This window comes from Haliotis rufescens, unplaced genomic scaffold, assembly GCF_023055435.1.
Source record: "Haliotis rufescens isolate VD_foot unplaced genomic scaffold, xgHalRufe1.0.p SCAF_10, whole genome shotgun sequence".
NCBI classification, from domain to species: Eukaryota; Metazoa; Mollusca; class Gastropoda; order Lepetellida; family Haliotidae; genus Haliotis; species Haliotis rufescens.
The window spans coordinates 21,028,466-21,045,972 of NW_025963780.1; the positions used below are offsets into that span (position 1 = coordinate 21,028,466).

A 17,507-nucleotide genomic window follows, 5' to 3' on the forward strand; every position below is an offset into this window, starting at 1 on the left:
CATATCTGCGATAAGACATTGGTTTTGTACTGAAACCATGTGACGGTAAGAATTGCCCAATGATTATAATTAATTGAAATTCGATTACATAGGAGTAATGCATGGCCTTTTGGAGAGATGGCAGTGTCTTTCTAAGCTACTAAAAACCGCATCGTTTGAAAAAAGCTAGGTAAGTGATTCAAAGATCACAGTGATGATATCGGTTGTTTTACCGCATACTGGTTTTTATCATATAATGGGAAGGATTTCGGCAATAAAGCCAACCGATAAAAACGGTATCCGTTGGGGCCATTATGGATAAAGATGCAAATATGAAAGATCAGGTAGGTACTACTTTCAGTACTTACAAACAAAGGTGGCGTCGCCCTTGTCAATCGGCGACCGAATCAGAATGAACCATCGTGAGTCTGGGGAAATTACTGGGATAAGTATTAGCATTATTAAAACAATAGTATAATATGCTGAAAGTCAGGGGCTGACTGGGACACAGCTGAGGCATTTTACAAGGTTTGGTCACTTTAGAGATGTAAATTGTGAAACTATTTAGCCAGGATACTAGACCGACTGGCCTTGCAGGATCGGTTTCCATATCTGTGCTTGGGACGTCTGCGGTGCCTTTTGCTCAATTTCAAATAGTTGGGTTTGGCAGAAATTTCCGAATTCGTACTATTTACATGTTTCGCTGTGAGTCATACACAATATTGTGTCCTTGACCTTTGTAACCAAGTGACATTGTTAACTTTCTATTGTTAAATGAGTTCTTCAAACACTGACAATCGAAACTGGTATATATGTGTCCCAAACTTTCGTTGATTGCAGCTAACTTTTATCGATGATTTTGAATATATAGAAATGTTTGGTTATAAAAAGCAAACAGTTTCATTCAGCTTCCAAATAGTTGACTTTAAACCTTTCCATTTATTTTTTACAAAACAAACAACACAATGATTTTAAATACTTGCCAGGACTTTTGAATACAAAATACAAAAGTCTTGATAATCATTTTCTTGTTTCAGGAAAAGGTTTGATGACATTCTGTCATCCTGTAAGGAATTGGATAAAGAAAATTTATTGTTGTGTGCTTTATATAGATGCCAGTCACCATGAAGTGGGAAGGGTGGACCGATGCTAAATCTGGAATGGACAAATACACATGGGAAGCCTTCAAACTTGAACCCACTGGGAACGGAAGCTTGACGGAAGTAGACAAACTGAGACCTGTTGTTCACAGACAAGTTGACCACACCGATCCCATCTCCAACCCTCTTCCCTATGCCCCCACAAGACCAGGGATGTACTCCTTCGTCCTTGAAGCCGTGGACAAGGCCAATAACTCTGTATACATGAGAAGGTTTGCACTGTACGACAAAGAGTCAGAAGTGACCACTGATCCAAACCATGCCCTGTTCATATCATCTGCCGTACAAGACCAGGGCTTCCAGTGGATGACCGATGCCTCCAAGCCACTAGTGATCAACTGGCAAAACCATTTTCTCAATTATGTCCATGAAAGTGGTAAATTCCTCAACAACATCCTCCCCTTCAAGGTAAAGGTTGTAGAAAATCCACCAATCTACAAGGAAGTGACGTATGAAAATGATGATCATTATGGCAGAAGAACCATAGCAGCTATCCCCAATGTACGTGGCATTGTGAGGTTTGAGTGGACACATGCTGTTAATAAGACAGGGGGTAGCACACAAGCCACACCTCCCAACTGGGATGAGATCCCTGGTCTGAACACTACAATGCAAAAAGAACTTGGTGAGTACATTATACACAGTAGGTCATCAATTGTTCAAGATAGCTATGAAACAACTACTTCATTTTATGCATTTTGTGTGACATTTAGGCAAAGACGATGTTTTTTCTTTATGTGCATGTATCGTATGATCGATCTTGAGTCTGAACAATGCATTGACCCTGGACAAATACCTTCTGCGAATGTTCTGTGAATTGCTTCAACTTGTTATCACATAGGGTACATCAATGTATCGTCATTCGGACCCCGACTATCCGTAACCCCGTTTTTCATGATATTACAGAAACTCGTGATTCGTTAACACTGAATTTTGTCAATACGGACGATTTCACCTGGAGCATAGATGTCCGGATTTATGACGTTTCGCATATTTCAGACAACGTTACCAGCGGGAGCACCGTTACTGTGTGGATAAGGGCCAGGGACGTTGTCGACAACAAGAAAGTGGACTTCACAAGAGTAACCTATGACTTGACTGAACCACAGTTCAGCAAAATGACATTCCATCAAAACGAACTATCAACCATCCCTTTCAGCTCAGGGTAAACATATTGATTAAACTATACTCTTATACATGTTTTTGCTGAATTTTATGTTGAGCGTATTGTGATATTGGCTAGTAGGGTTTGAAGGAAATGATTAAACCAGTGGAATATGCAGTCATCCTTCAGATGGAAAGCTTGTAATTAACTCTCAATCCATAATTTAACAATCTTGGAAAGAGAAACTTTGAGCTGGGTTTAACGACTCGTTGAACAGTATTAATATTATAGCAAGTCACACAATTTCACTCATGTCTTAGAAGTTTTCGTTTTTTTGTGAAACCTACCATTCTGTTTTTGAGTCTAAGGTCGTTGGATATTGGGACAGAAAAAATGTCATTGGTCATTCGGGATATCTGCTTCAACCAAGTCTAGATCTCGTTCTCCGAATTGAAAATGAATATAGTATTTTGCTTTTAATGTTCCCACGGTTCACAGGTTAGAGGTGACAATGAAAGACCAGGAGAGCGGGATTGATCACCTTGCAGTCAAAGTCACAGAGATTGGTGACGGCCATTTAATGACCCACAAGAACTTGACGATTGCTTCTATTCTGGTGAATACAGCCTTTTTAATGATGGAATCGTGAAGCTATGCATATCATAGGCGCTAACATATTATATGATAGTTGAGACATTATTGTCAAATTATTATCATATTTAATGGTGTTTGTTTTAAAAATCACGTTCTATAATGTTACGCATATTAAATTAAACATTCATGAGTCCATATATGTCCTTTCGAAACGCTGCTATATGTGCCTCGTATTCATGCTTTAAAGCTTAATATTATTCTTATTATTAGTAATTCATAAAAAATACATTGTGGGACCAAGAACCCGTCCATCTTCTTTTTCAATTGAATGTACATAAGTGTTCACGTGATTGTAATCACTGCAGCCGCACAAATGCACGGACAGAGTACATGACTGCTACTGCCCTAACGCCCTGAACGTGTGTTACAAACGAGTGTACAAACTGTTCATCAGCAACTGCTGGCTGATGGTGGCCAAGGACGCCCTCGAGACTGCCCATGTTCAGATGGAGGTGGGCGTGGTCAACAGGGCGGGGTTGACGACACGCAGGGTGCACCCGGTGAGTACTGGAAAACATTTGAACTACAAAGAGAATAGCAGATTTGCACATTGCGAACCGGTTGATGTGCCTTTTATATTAAAGTGTTAAACAATAGAATGTCATTACTGACTGTCGTCTCAACTGGAAGCGCTCGTAAAATCTAGTTAATTAAGACCATTGTTACGTTGTGAATGCAACCAACGTAACGGTTATATAAACAGGTGGTACGAGTTGTAGTTACCACAAATCCAATCTGGTAATTCGAATAATCATTACACTATTTCATTATCATAGATAAGGAATCTCATGCAGCTCAACGGAACAGAAGCATGTAAGTGGTACCATTATACCATTATTTAAGAATTCTACAGCGATTTAAAAATATAATACTTGACATTTCAACGCAACACCCCTCTACCCTCCCCCTTTACTTTCCATAATATTATGCATGATTAATTTTTGTGCATGACATCCTTATAAATTGTACCTTTAATACTGATTTTACACCATCTTAAAATACCATTCAAACCATCAGGGTTCCGAGTAAGAATATATAGTTTCGTTTGTTTGGTTTATTTGTTGTTTATGCCGCACTCAGCAATATTCCAGCTATATGACGACGGTCTGTAAATAATCGAGTCTAGAACAGACAATCCAGTGATTGATATCATGAGCATCGATCCACGCAATTGGGATCGACGACATGTATCGACCAAGTCAGCGAACTTTGACCACCCGATCCCGTTAGTCGCCTCTTACGACAAGCATAGTCGCCTTTTATGGCAATCATGGATTGCTGAAGACGAATTCTACCCCGGATCTTCACGGGTCAAGTATATCTAGGTCCCCATCAACCTATGCTCGTTTTAAGACAATATGGATTGGGTGGTCAATCACCGTTGCTTGGTTGAATGCATGTCATCGAATCCTAGTTGTGTGGATCTATTCCCATGGCAATCAATGAATCGTCTCATCCAGACTCTATTATTTACATACGGCTGGAATACAGCCCTGAATCCGGCGTGAAATAACCAACAGACAAAATTATTCCACCCTTCATTAAATATTACAATTCAGACAGTGCTGGTGAAATTGGTGTCACACTCTTGTCTAATATAATTTGGACCATACTTGAGATTAGAAATACGACTCTCTTGGACTTTTTGTGACGTTTGCCGGGCCTTTTTTTCTAGTCTTCGGCCTTGAGAATGTGAAAACAGAGAGGGTGAGGGACACAACGGTGCGTGTTACCTGGGACCACGCCCCAAGCTGTTACGAGAGGACCGCCATCTTGGTCAGCTACGAGTGGGACTCGGGAGCGTCTGATCCTGTGCAGGTCTTCAAAGACGCTAAATCTTACGACATCGTAGGCCTTGAGCCCGGCACCAAATACAGAGTCTCTGTAACAGCAGAGTATGGAGACATTAAGAGTGTACCAAAATCATCATATTTCACCACATGTAAGTTCTATTCTGATTTCGTTCTAAATGTTTCAACACACAAAAATAACGTCGTCCAATACTCGACGTCTGCGTGTTGCAAGCGCATATTCGAATCTCCAGAAATGAATCATGATAACACAATATATTATCGTGAAATAATCCACACCTCGTTCTCCATTGTTCTTTGCGATTTATCGCGTAGCTATGTTATATCATAAGAACGACTCTCTTCTTAAGTAGAATTACGCCAGACATCAAAGGGCGACAACTATAAGGGAGATAACTCCAGCGAACAAGATGCAACTCCTATTACATATTGCGTTTTTACACGTTACATCATGCCATTCAAATGTTTGAATTGTGCACTTACAGCGGATCTGTCAGGCATTGGTGCAGGCGCTGTAGCAGGAATTGTTATAGGTATGAGCAGCTGTTCATGATTAAATTACTATAATAAAAAAATAAAAATATATAAATATTTATTGAAGATGAAAGGCAAGATCAGCTTATTTGCCAGGTGATAAGGTCAACAGGCTTTATTTCGCAGCCATGAAGGAACTGGTTAGGCAAAGAAAGATAACTCTTCCTTGAAATTCTGGGACAAAGACAAACACTTCTGAACACAAAATGCTCTGGCACCTTAAATGGCCAGAACTGTGCTGAGAAACATTTGTGAGATAAATTTAACTAAACTGTTTTATTCCATATTTTGGATCGTTTACTTTCCTTGAGTAATGCCTCTGACAACATGTATTCCCCAGCGCTTCTCCTCATACTTGTTGCGCTGGGAGCTGTGTTCCTGCTGTGGAGGACCGGCAGGCTGGCGGTGCTCATCAAGCAACGTGAGAACAGACAAAGTCGACGTGAAGGAAACGTGACTGGGAGGATCACCAACAATCTTGGAACTTCAAAAAATAGAGGAGGAGTTTTGTCCTATCAGGTAGAAGATACAGTGATGAGTGAAAGCGTGATCAACACCATATTTAACATTCATACAGCTTTAGAACGGCGGTTGATTATTAATGGAGTCGGGATCAGACAAAAACAGCGAATGAAGGTCAGACTAATGATCCATGTCATCTGGAAGACGACGCCACGTAATCGGTCTGGTCACAGAACCTGACCTCGGGCCCCTTTCTGCTTTATCACTGTAGAGGACAACGGGCCAACCGTGCGAAAATCTGGTAATGTAATTAAGAAGCTTTGCTAAAAGACCACAGGCACACAATTCTTCGATATAGTACAGGTCATCATGGGCTTACGTCGCTGTTCGACTTGTCTGTCCCCGTGATCTAATGTATCCTTGGTAACAGTTTTCTGTCATCCAATCAAGATGGCGCATCCACGTCACTAATTGATAGGATAGGTTTTTTTTACTTTTTGGATGAACATTATTCCCTGGGAACAAATATGACAAAATGATTTATCATCCAAACTGGCTCCCACAGGAGATATCGCTTATTTGAGATCAAACATTGCAGACCATTGTGACGTCATTGATTACCATGACGTCACAATCAAATGACATGACTAATGGCTCTGCTACTGAAGCTGTTAGCAGTACTTTTTACACTTAAGACACTGCTTATAACTTTCTACAAACTGAAAAAGTTGGAAGAATGATGTTGGATGATAAATAAAATCTCACCCTCGTGTCTTTTGATATCAAATATATCAACACTCGTTGATAAAAGTGGAAAAAAGTCTTCGGCAAGCCTCGGAGTTTTCCCACTTTTATCAACTAGTGTTGATATATTTGATTTCAAAAGACACTCGCATGAGATTCTCTATGTCAACTATTGCACAAATGTTAAAGGCCAGTCGCATGGCACCGGTCCCCTGACGCACGTGATGACCTAGGCTTCCTTTGTATTATTGGCTGTCCTGGTATGCCTTGCTATAGGATTTGTTCCATGTAAAGCAATGTGATTTGCTGATAAGTCAGTTTTAGGATATGTAATCTGTCAGTGGAATTTCGACAGACGCCAAGAAGTCTAATTAAACCATGTTGCCAAGTTTATTGAGATCCCACATCATTCCGCAATGCACAGTTAAATATATCGGACAATAGGATGTGAGAAACTGATAAACACAGAGTAAGTTACATTCAGTATTGGTTTGACAGTGGGCATTGTTTCGCGTACCAGTTGTGTTTATATCCCTCAAATGAATGCACAAATTGTCACATGCTAGCATTGATTCTTAACTGAACATTAATTGCTCTTTCACCCATCGACTGATGGTTTGAAACTTATGTCCCTCACAGAACAATGCATACGACGACGAAGACATCTACCTCTACGGCGGCATGACGTTCGCCACGGCTCAGACATGGCACATATCCATGGAAGACCTAACCTTAAAGGACAAGCTTCACACTGGAAGATTTGCACAAATGTATAAAGCTTCTCACAAATCCGGAAAAACAGCGAGCGAAGTGGCAGCAAAGGTTATCAGAGGTAATCACAGTAGTGTCACATTTAGAGTTTAGTGATCTAAGTGATGATTTCGGCATGAACAACTCAAGTCCGTCTGAGGGTCCACAACTGCTTATTTAGGCAGCATGTCTGTTAAGTCTCGGGTACATTAATAGTAGGTTCAAAGGTGAATGTTAAAAGCCCTTACTAGTACAGTAATTATTGCTTTGGCATGGCGACTGTCCACCACCCAACTACGCCGCTGACTCATCTGCAGGTATGATTAGGAGACAAAGGTTTCCCACTGACCAATGCATCAGTAGTGGGGGAAGCAATCTGCGTACTTAGTTGTGCAATAAAAGGTTTCTCACTGACCAGTGCATTATTAGTGAGGGAAGCAATCTGCACAATTAGTGGGGCAAATCTGTCACCCCCTTACCCCTGATAGTAAACACATCAAAGCATTGATTTAATATTGTTTTGTTGTGAATAATCTGTTTCACACCTACATGTAACTAAACATATCTCGCTCTGCATATTCTTAGTGTTTGTCGTCATCTTCTTTACTAAATTGAAAGTAACTTAAAGGTTAGAGATACTACTTGTATAACGACAACTAATGTATTTTTACTCTACACTCCATTATCTTTCTTATCACGTGTAACTCACATTCACCTCCTTCGGAAATAACGTTATTGTCAATGTGTATATATAATGAAGGATGTGCTTTATACAACCTGGCCCGATGTGTACTCAGATCTTCATGCTAAGAAGTATCTCTCCGATTTAAAGCTCTTATATTAATGACATTGTGGCGTTAAACAACAGCAAAATAGGAGAACTTCTTTAGACCAGACTTCATTAAATCAGAAATCCAGACCTCCAGATGAGTTATACTGACAGAAAACGTGTATAGTAGGGAGATTATTACTCACAAACGATTTATCAATCAGGAAATTAATTAACCAGGACGGTTTAACCAACAATGGCACTGTCCGGTTTGACGGGATTTAACTGCTCACCTTCATTGGCTTTAATGATCGGTAACATTACAGATACACCAGATGAAGAAAACAAGTTGTTGATGATGGCCAAGATCAACTTTGCTGCAACACAGGTCGGAGAACATCGCAACGTGCTGAGATTTCTTGGCGCTGTTGTCAACAACGATGCACGTGAGTGTTATTTGTACGCATGAATGGAGCTGGAAATATGCGTTTAAAGTTGGAAAGAACTTACACGATTATACATGGTGTGATCATGTTCCCCTCGACTGAGCCACCTTGTGGACAGAGAACCTGCCGGAACAGCGAAAGGTCGGTGATTCATTCCCTGGCCCTGTCCAACCCATCTTCCCGATGTAAGAGAGTTAACTGACTTTAAAAGTCCAATTTCCACCCTTGCCAAACTGGGATGGAATTCCTGGGCTCGATCTTAGCGCCACCAGTGGCTATTACGAGTTATTGTCCCTTTTAAGCCACTCCCAAGGACCAATCGACCGAAATCTGCATGACAGTTTACGAACCGGATTTCGATTTCGTTACGCGATTTTTATTGGACAATGCATAGACTCGTTAGTCCAGCCAAAATGTAACTCCATAATACCATCCTAGTTCGGCAAGGGTGGAAAGTGGACTTTTATTGTCAGTTAACTCTCTTTGCCTCGGGAAGATGTGTCCTACCAGAGTTTGAAAGATGTTAATTACTGTTACTTGTCTGGCGCTCGCCATGATGGGCATAAGAATGTAATGTCCATTTCAATGAGATTGCACTGTAAGGTTGGACTACAAGCAGTATTACACAGACATGCACGCCGTTTAAAAAAACACGTAAGTGCAATAATCTTAAACGCTGCGATAAACCCCAATTCACCTTATAATCATCTCCTTACGGCCAGTTGGTTTCCGAGGCAGACTTGGTCCCCAACACCTCATGTTCAGGCGTATCGCTACCTTATCGTTGCTCGTGTTTGCTGGCAATCATGATATAGCTTGAATATCTTCCTACTGCGTGAAACGTTCATTCAATCATTGTATGATCAAGTTGTTGTCATCTGGAATATCAATAAAGCAGGATTTACCCCTCCCTAGTCATTGTCCCTGGCCCTGGCTATCTGCTTCTTAATCCACCGTGTCTATTAACACGAGCTACATATCTTCTTTCGGTCGTCGCGAATGGCAAGATTGCTGATGAAGCGCGATACATCATTCACACGGTCACTCGATCACACGCTCCCCCACTCACTCTTTCAGTCGGCCCAATGATGGTCTTAGAGTACTGTGAAAATGGTCAGCTGGACACGTGGCTCAAGGACAATCGGGACAAAGTGGACATGGACGTTCTGGAGAGGATTCAGATGTTTGTCTTGGGTGTTGCCAGAGGAATGGAATTTCTGGCCAATAAAGAGGTATGTGTTTCCTTCAGATGCTTTCCTAACCAGAGATTCTTGCTTAGAAGTTAGTGTATCTGCCACATACCAGGCAGCTGCAGTGGTGAGGAATCGTTCCAACACAGATAATACTTTAAGTAATTAATTACTTTCATCATAGACATTTATAACTATTCTGCACATTTGGATAATCATAACTTAGAGCAAAGATCATGGCACATTTCGTTAGTTTACATGGGCTGTACGTCACAACAGGCACGTATCAGATCCTGGGTCAACACAACAGCTTTTCGACTATTGTATCTTTGGGCCTGGTTGATATGGCAGAAAACCCCAAGGTGGTATTGGTGGGATTCATTTACCCATTTGTTGATATCCACGAACTCTGGCTTGTTGCTGACAGACTGAAGGTCATACTCAGGGCGAGACAAGGATTCGGTCCAACGATCAACGAATTCTGGGAAGTCTGGGGAACGGAACTCTGCACAGCAGGGACTCCAACCACTATGTGTCACGCTTACCCCTTCCTAAAAAAAACATGTATATTTTATTGTGTAGATTGTTCACCGAAAACTGGCTGCTCGGAACTGCCTGGTAACATTTTTATACGAGGTGAAGATCAGTGGATTTGGGCCGAGCTGCATGGACGACACCAACGACGATGACAACACCAACAATGCAAAAGCGGTAAGCCGACTACCATACCAATACTTTGGATTCCATTTTCATATTTGATTAATACCAACATCTACATTGAAATCCCACGGGCACGGAATTGGAATGAAACAAGATTAAATATCTTTGAAATTATGTTATTAACAATTTTATCACCAATGATATGGTCCTCTGAAGGAGTGTGACTTTGTTCGAAATTACTTTGAAATCCCGTTATTTTAGAGCAATGTCTTTGTAACGCTGTGGGTGTATATGAGAATGAAAATGAGAATAAAGGATGAATGTTTGATTGGCATTCTAGAAATTGGTAAGTAAATTAAAAGTTAACAGATGTTATCCATTAATCTTCAGCCTGCTGAATTGTTTTAGCACAAGGCGCTATAGGGGTGAACGATTTCAAACAGTCGGTGCTTCATTAACATGGGCCAATTGAAGATATATTTATTGGCAGATTGGCACATTTATTCCCGAAAGAAAACTACACATTACTATGTAAAAGTATCCTGATGTTTTCAATTTTACCAAGGTTAAGTTAACAAAGCGAATACAAAATGTGTAAACTTACTTGGTTTACGTTATTGAAAGTGGTTTGCTTTTCCAATCGTTAAACTTGTGCAAATATATCTTAATAATCATATCTCCGCTATCTTGATTTTAACTAAGTATAAATTCGATTTTTTAATTGGCAAATAACGGCGCGATGGTAAACTAAGAACCCTTTCGGTAATCTTATTATCCAAACGTTAAACAGAAAAAAACCCTCAATTTTCGAGGTCGTCAAGTTAGTTGCAGAAATCTTAGTGAGTGAGTGAGTGAGTTATGATTGAACGTCACATCGGCAATATTTCAGCCATATCGTGACGACAACTTGGAGAAACCAAAGTGTCACGTTATAAAATTTGTAGGAAACAATTAATGACCATAAATATTCACCAATCCTAATTTCAAGTGTTTTGGTTGAATATTTACTAAATTTACATTGCCTTCCTCAGTATGCACTGGCGAATGTTGACGATCTTCTCAATTGAAGAATGTTTCATTTGTCATTTGTCTATGAAAATAACGATCGTGAAATCTGAGAGCAATATTTCAGTAAGTGCAAAGGTCACCAGATGTGATGTCACAGGCAGGGGTAGTCTGCTGATAACCTTTAGTTCCAAAGCACCGTGGATGTGATCGTGGATGATGACGTGTATTTGAACATAGAACTGAAAGTGGACATGAACGTGGATGTGGATATAATTGTGGACGTTGTTGTTGATATGGACGTCTCATAGAACATAGAACTGAAAGTGAACATGAACGTGGATGTGGATATAATTGTGGACGTTGTTGTTGATATGGACGTCTCATAGAACATAGAACTGAAAGTGGACATGGACGTGGATGTGGATATAATTGTGGACGTTGTTGTTGACATGGACGTCTCATAGAACATAGAACTGAAAGTGGACATGAACGTGGATGTGGATATAATTGTGGACGTTGTTGTTGATATGGACGTCTCATAGAACATATAACTGAAAGTGGACATGAACGTGGATGTGGATAAAAGTGTTGACGTTGTTGTTGATATGGACGTGGATAATTAAGTCTCATAGAACATGGAACTGAAAGTGGACGTGGAAATGGATGAGAATGAGGTTGCGGACGTGTGGATGTAGACGAGGGAGAGAATGAGGACAAGGACGAAAATTTGGATGTTGATGAGGTTGACTATGTGGGATTTTCTCCGTATTGTCACATTAATTCTTCACATTCGTAACAAATAATTATTGATAGCTTCTAAACAAGTCATGCTTACACTTCTCATTAAAACGAACTGATGTTTCAGGATCGAATCCCTGTGAAGTGGACGGCTCCAGAGTGTCTTCAGTCTCTGAAGGAAGCCAACGAGAAGAGTGACATCTGGTCCTTTGGCATCACTATGTGGGAGATACTTAGCATGGGTAGGTATATCAAATAATATTGCAATACTGTTGGGAACTGTAAGCTGCTATGATCTCATGAAACCGTTTCTCGTGACAGTTGCAGTATAGATCTTCATCTCAAGTATCAAAGATAAGAAATAATCATAACAGATATTATTTTGCAAGCAAGAAAACAATTATATAGTGTTCGAGGAGAAATGGCCAACTCAACTTTTACCTGTAATCAATAATGTATGTTACTGTATCTGTTTTTCTTGATATCATGACTTTGTTTGAAAAATGTATTTGAATTGTGTGTAAGTATAAAATGTTTGTGTGTGTATATGACACATGTATGTGCCTAATTAAATGAATAAAATAAAGTTGACAAAAATAATTCTATACATGAAGTTCCATGGATCATTGAAGATCAAGCAGAAATGGTTTGGGTCTGAGAAATAGAATTAAATGAAATTATACCTTACGAACTATCAATTTTTAGGGTTCTAATGATTCTGTTATGGAACCGTTTCGTAATGTTCTTGTCAAAGAAAGAAAAGATAATTATGTACCCAAGAAATACTTTTCTAATATACAACTCAACGACTAGACTCCACAGAACAGTGAAGATCCAGGGTAGAAGAGGTCTTCAGCAACCCATGCTTGCTGTAAAAGGCGACTGTGTTTGTAAGAGGCGACTAACGGGATCGGGCGATCAGGCTCGCTGACTTGGTTGATGCATGTCATCGTATTCCAATTGCTTGGATCGATGCTCATGATGTCAATCAGTGGATGGTCTAGAAAACTATGATACAATTGAAAAGGTACATCTAAATGCGTGTCAAAGATTTTAGGGGTAAATTCCAACACGCCAAATGTTACAGTTTATGGGGAATGTGGGACATGCCCAATGTATATATATTTAGTCACATAAAAATAATAAGATAATGGATAAAATTGTTTACAATGCCAAGCACCAGATTCCAAAAGAAATGCTATACCATGATGATGCGTTACGATAGTAGAGGTAAACATAACTTGGTCTCGGGTGTCAAAACGATTCTGCAATCTTGCGGGTGTAATTACACGTGGTACTTTTCAGTTAAATCATAACTCGTGTTTTAAATCTTTCATTCTTACTGAAAAATATCTTTTGGACATAAATGTTAAGAAATTCCTAACAGCACTACCCCGTTTCGGATGTAGTTCCAATGACTTTCTAACAGAAAAATGTAGATATTAAGCGATAAAAGAGAAAACATATTGTGCAAATATTGTACTTGTCATAATAAAGAAGATGAATACCATTTTTTGGTGGTCTGTCCATTGTATGCAAATATCAGAAAAAAATACATACATACATATTTTATCTGAATCCTAGAATAGACAAATTTCATATGCTCATGTCATCTCAAAATCAAACAGTCACAAAATATCTTGCAATCTATATATACCATGCTATGATCCTTTGCATTACAGATGATATTTAGTTACGATATATGTAATTCCTATTGCACCCATTGCTACTATATGTATATATGTACTATAGGCCTATGTTCTTTTCAGTACTGAAATAATGATTGATTGATTGATTGAAGAATAGGCTTGACCGTTTAGATCCGAGGTTTACTTGTTGAAATGGTCATCATGTTGATGAGAGTAGCTGTTCTTTATTTGGTTGGTTTGCTGTTTAACGCCGCACTCAGCATGATTCCAGCTATATGACGGTGGTCTGTAAATAATCGAGTCTGGATAAGACAATCCAGTGATTAATATCATGAGCATCGATCCACGCAATTGGGATCGATGACGTGCATCAACCAAGTTAGCGAGCCTGACCACCCGATCCTGTTAGTCGCCTTTTACGACAAGCAAGGGTTGCTGAAGATCTATTCTACCCCGGGTCTTCAAGGGTCTATTCTCTAGGTACTTATGGCGTAACGAAAGGATGAAATGGACGACAGCATTTGCATTAACATACTTTTATGTTTCACATAATGAACTTCATGCACTGTGGTCAAATGCACACGTGGGTACGAATGTGCTTACTAAAAATGCAAACACACCTATCAATAAAATGATTTGTTAATTGTTAGAATTTATTAATTTATTTATTTGTTGTTTAACGCCGCACTCAGCAATATTCCAGCTATATGACGGCGGTCTGTAAATTATCGAGTCTGGACCAGATAACCCAGTGATTGACATTATGAGCATCGGGATACGCAATTGGGATACGATGACATGAACCAACCAAGTCAGCTAGCCTGACCACTTGGTCCCGTCAGTCGCCTCTTTCAACAAGCATGGGTTGCTAAAGATCTATTCTACTCCGGATCATCACGGGGGTGTATGGTTAGAAACGACCTTTGTGTGCGCGACGTTCTGATGAGTTATTTACGATTCGACAATACTATTCGTGATACATCGATGTCTTTGAGGTTTAAATAATGTTTATCAATATCAGGTCAGACGCCATATCCTGACATTCGAAGCAGAGATCTACCTGCCAAAATCAGGAACGGTTACAGACTCCCCAGACCTGAGTATGCTGAAGACATGTAAGTGATTGATGACAACACTTGCAGGAATGAGTCAGAGTAAATATGTGTTTAAGGACTTGAGTTAAGTTTTTCGCCGCTTTAAACAGTATTTCAGTTATATCGCGACTTGTGACCTTTATATGGGAGAACGCCAAAAGTGATGCAAGTCTTCACACCTGTGTCCCAGCTATTTACGAAATGATATACTTCCAAATGCCCCTCAAAGAAGTTAAATGAAGTAAATTAAATTTTGTTGATATTATATTTAAACTCCCTCTCTCGACAAAGACCGCCCCCGTGGTGATGTGGATATGAGCATCTGTCCGAAGAGTGGAATGTCGGTGGTTCGATGCTCCTGAAGATGCATACCAAAAGACGTTTAAAGATAGATGTAACCTTGCCTGGCGCTTTGCATAATTAATGGGATAAAATAAGTGTCACCGGGAGTTAAACCCCAGCTCGTTGTGGTCCAGCTCGGAGGGAGCATCCCTCCTCTCCTCATGATCAGCCGCACGACTGAAGATCTTTGACTTTGTGTTCACTTGGGCAAGCGCTTGAGAATTTGTTGTCCGTAAATTTCAATCTCTAACAGTTTAATCTTATACTCTCATCATGTGTTGATTTTATATATGCTATCTCCCATGCGAGTACAAGCATATTCACATGTTGAACGTGTTTCATAATTTTGATGTTCACGCATTAGCGGGATTTCTCATATAGTTATAGTTAAGTTTGCCATCCTACTAATTGTACATATCTGGCTGTAACTGTTCAATGGTACGCGTGGGTAATACTGTGTATCAGTCCTTTATTTGTTTTTGTATTGGTTTTGTAGTTAGTTTACAATTCGTGTTTCACTACTGAAGAAAGCACATTTCTGTTCGCTTGAGGGGCTAGACGGCGTTCACGGGCAGCTTGCGATTATAGCTTTCTCCGAGGCCAGTCAAGCTTAAATAGCTCAGCGCTACTAAGTGACTTTATCTCCAGGAATCGTAAGACCTTGACGGGTCGCTCAGTTACTGTGTGATCGGTCGAACTTAATTTCGACAGCAGGTGGTCACTGGGCAGTTTGGATCTTATACTGACTTACCCCTGTCGTGACTGCAAAACTTACAATCTAGGGTATCATATTTGAATAATGTACTCCTTGCTTGCGTGAACAACTAATTTCTACCTTTCAGGATAATCTAGCTTAGGTCAAGTACCTTTTTATTGTTGGAAGTAAAGTACCTGTAGGTCAAGTACTTGCATACTCTGGAAGTCAAATATTTCGTTTTTCGTCCAAGAGACGGTTTTAGGGACAGGCCCACAGTGCCAATTTGTCCAGATTTAGTCAAATTTGGTTGCCAACTCATTAGGAAGTGCACAGCAAAACTCCCGAGTGATCATTGGTCTCACACTTAATCTGGTTTCTATGTGTCTGGCTGATTGACTGGTCAGAGTGTTGTTTTACCCATCTTTTGTAATAGCTGGTACACGGCTGCTTAGTTAACGTGAATATCCGGGGTAGAATAGGTCTTCAGCAGCCCATACTTGCCGTTGAAGGCGACTATGCTTGTCGTAAAAGGCGACTAACAGGATCGGGTGGTCAGGCTCGCTGACTTGGTTGATACACGTCATCGATCCAAATTGCCTGGATTGATGCTCATGATGTCAATCACTGGATTGTCTGGTCCAGAGTCGATTATTTTACAGACCGCCGTCATATAGCTGATATATTGCTGATCGCGGCGTTAAACAACAAACAAACAAACAAAGCTTAGTTAACGAGCTTGCATATCCCTTCATTGTTAATGTATTAGAGATCTTTGCCTGTGACAAAGGACGTTGTCACTTTATATTGTCTCTCGTTAATTATATCTAGCTGTTAATAATAAAACTGTGAACATTTACTACATTGTATATCATTTCTTTATTCACATTAATTAACACCCTGATCCAAGGCATTCAGCCCCCTGACAATTAGAAATAATAAAAATGTGAACGTTTACTACATTTGGAATGTCCATTCTAAGAATGGCTTTAATCCCCCTTTGATCTACTCGGCCATACTTTTCTTTATTGATCAAAGTAAAAAAGACTTGACAAAATACACTAACCGTCATCTAAGTATTAATTATACTCCAAAGATATTTTAGTTATAAATAGTTTTATACTCGGACCTGCCATATTGTGCATTTTTTGGTTATATTTTCAGCCACTACAACATGATGGGCAGTTGTTGGGAGAAGAATCCTCAATCAAGACCTACCTTTGTAAAAATTGTGCAGAAACTGGAGGTGTCCTTCGGCTTAAGACCTACCTCTGAAGCTGTGTATTATTACTGCAAATAGCTGTCAAGTCACCAAGTTTAGAACGTGATAGAAGTGTCTGTGTTTCAAGTACATAATAAGAAATGATCAGCACATAATGTATAGTATCAGTCAGTCAGAGAACGTGATTTCAACGATGAGTTGTTGTTTTCATAGAGCTTTTATAACCTAAAGTATTTAAAAAATGTCCATAGTTTTGACTTTGTGTATGTTAAAACATTTAAAAATCAATCAATGTACATACGTAAAGGTCTTTGTTATGTATGGTAGTCAGATCCAATTAGATTAATGTAATTGCATCCATCGAAGACAAGTGGTGACAATTGTCCTACCAGTAGGATGCCACTGTGACCTCCTTTCAAAGTGATATATGCCACAATTTCGTTCTGACATCGAATAAATCATAGTCCAACTAAATATTCTTAACATATAATTTCTA

The 17,507-nt window shown here is 39.7% G+C and overlaps 1 protein-coding gene across 6 annotated transcripts in view; it reads left to right on the plus strand.

The window, feature by feature from the left end:
- Positions 1 to 17,288, plus strand: part of LOC124143125 — a 48,733-nt gene extending 31,445 nt beyond the window's left edge. For all 6 annotated transcript variants that reach the window (XM_048388036.1, XM_048388042.1, XM_048388035.1 and 3 more), the window contains 15 exons: positions 1,092 to 1,764; positions 2,139 to 2,304; positions 2,743 to 2,860; positions 3,204 to 3,398; positions 3,675 to 3,711; positions 4,574 to 4,840; positions 5,195 to 5,242; positions 5,584 to 5,762; positions 7,089 to 7,281; positions 8,295 to 8,414; positions 9,492 to 9,646; positions 10,187 to 10,315; positions 12,138 to 12,252; positions 14,681 to 14,774; positions 16,954 to 17,288. In XM_048388036.1, the coding sequence (XP_048243993.1) occupies positions 1,092 to 1,764; positions 2,139 to 2,304; positions 2,743 to 2,860; positions 3,204 to 3,398; positions 3,675 to 3,711; positions 4,574 to 4,840; positions 5,195 to 5,242; positions 5,584 to 5,762; positions 7,089 to 7,281; positions 8,295 to 8,414; positions 9,492 to 9,646; positions 10,187 to 10,315; positions 12,138 to 12,252; positions 14,681 to 14,774; positions 16,954 to 17,089 (2,625 nt within the window). In that variant the 3' untranslated portion in view covers positions 17,090 to 17,288. The remainder of the gene's footprint in view (positions 1 to 1,091; positions 1,765 to 2,138; positions 2,305 to 2,742; positions 2,861 to 3,203; positions 3,399 to 3,674; positions 3,712 to 4,573; positions 4,841 to 5,194; positions 5,243 to 5,583; positions 5,763 to 7,088; positions 7,282 to 8,294; positions 8,415 to 9,491; positions 9,647 to 10,186; positions 10,316 to 12,137; positions 12,253 to 14,680; positions 14,775 to 16,953) is intronic.
- The last annotated feature ends 219 nt before the right edge of the window (positions 17,289 to 17,507 follow it).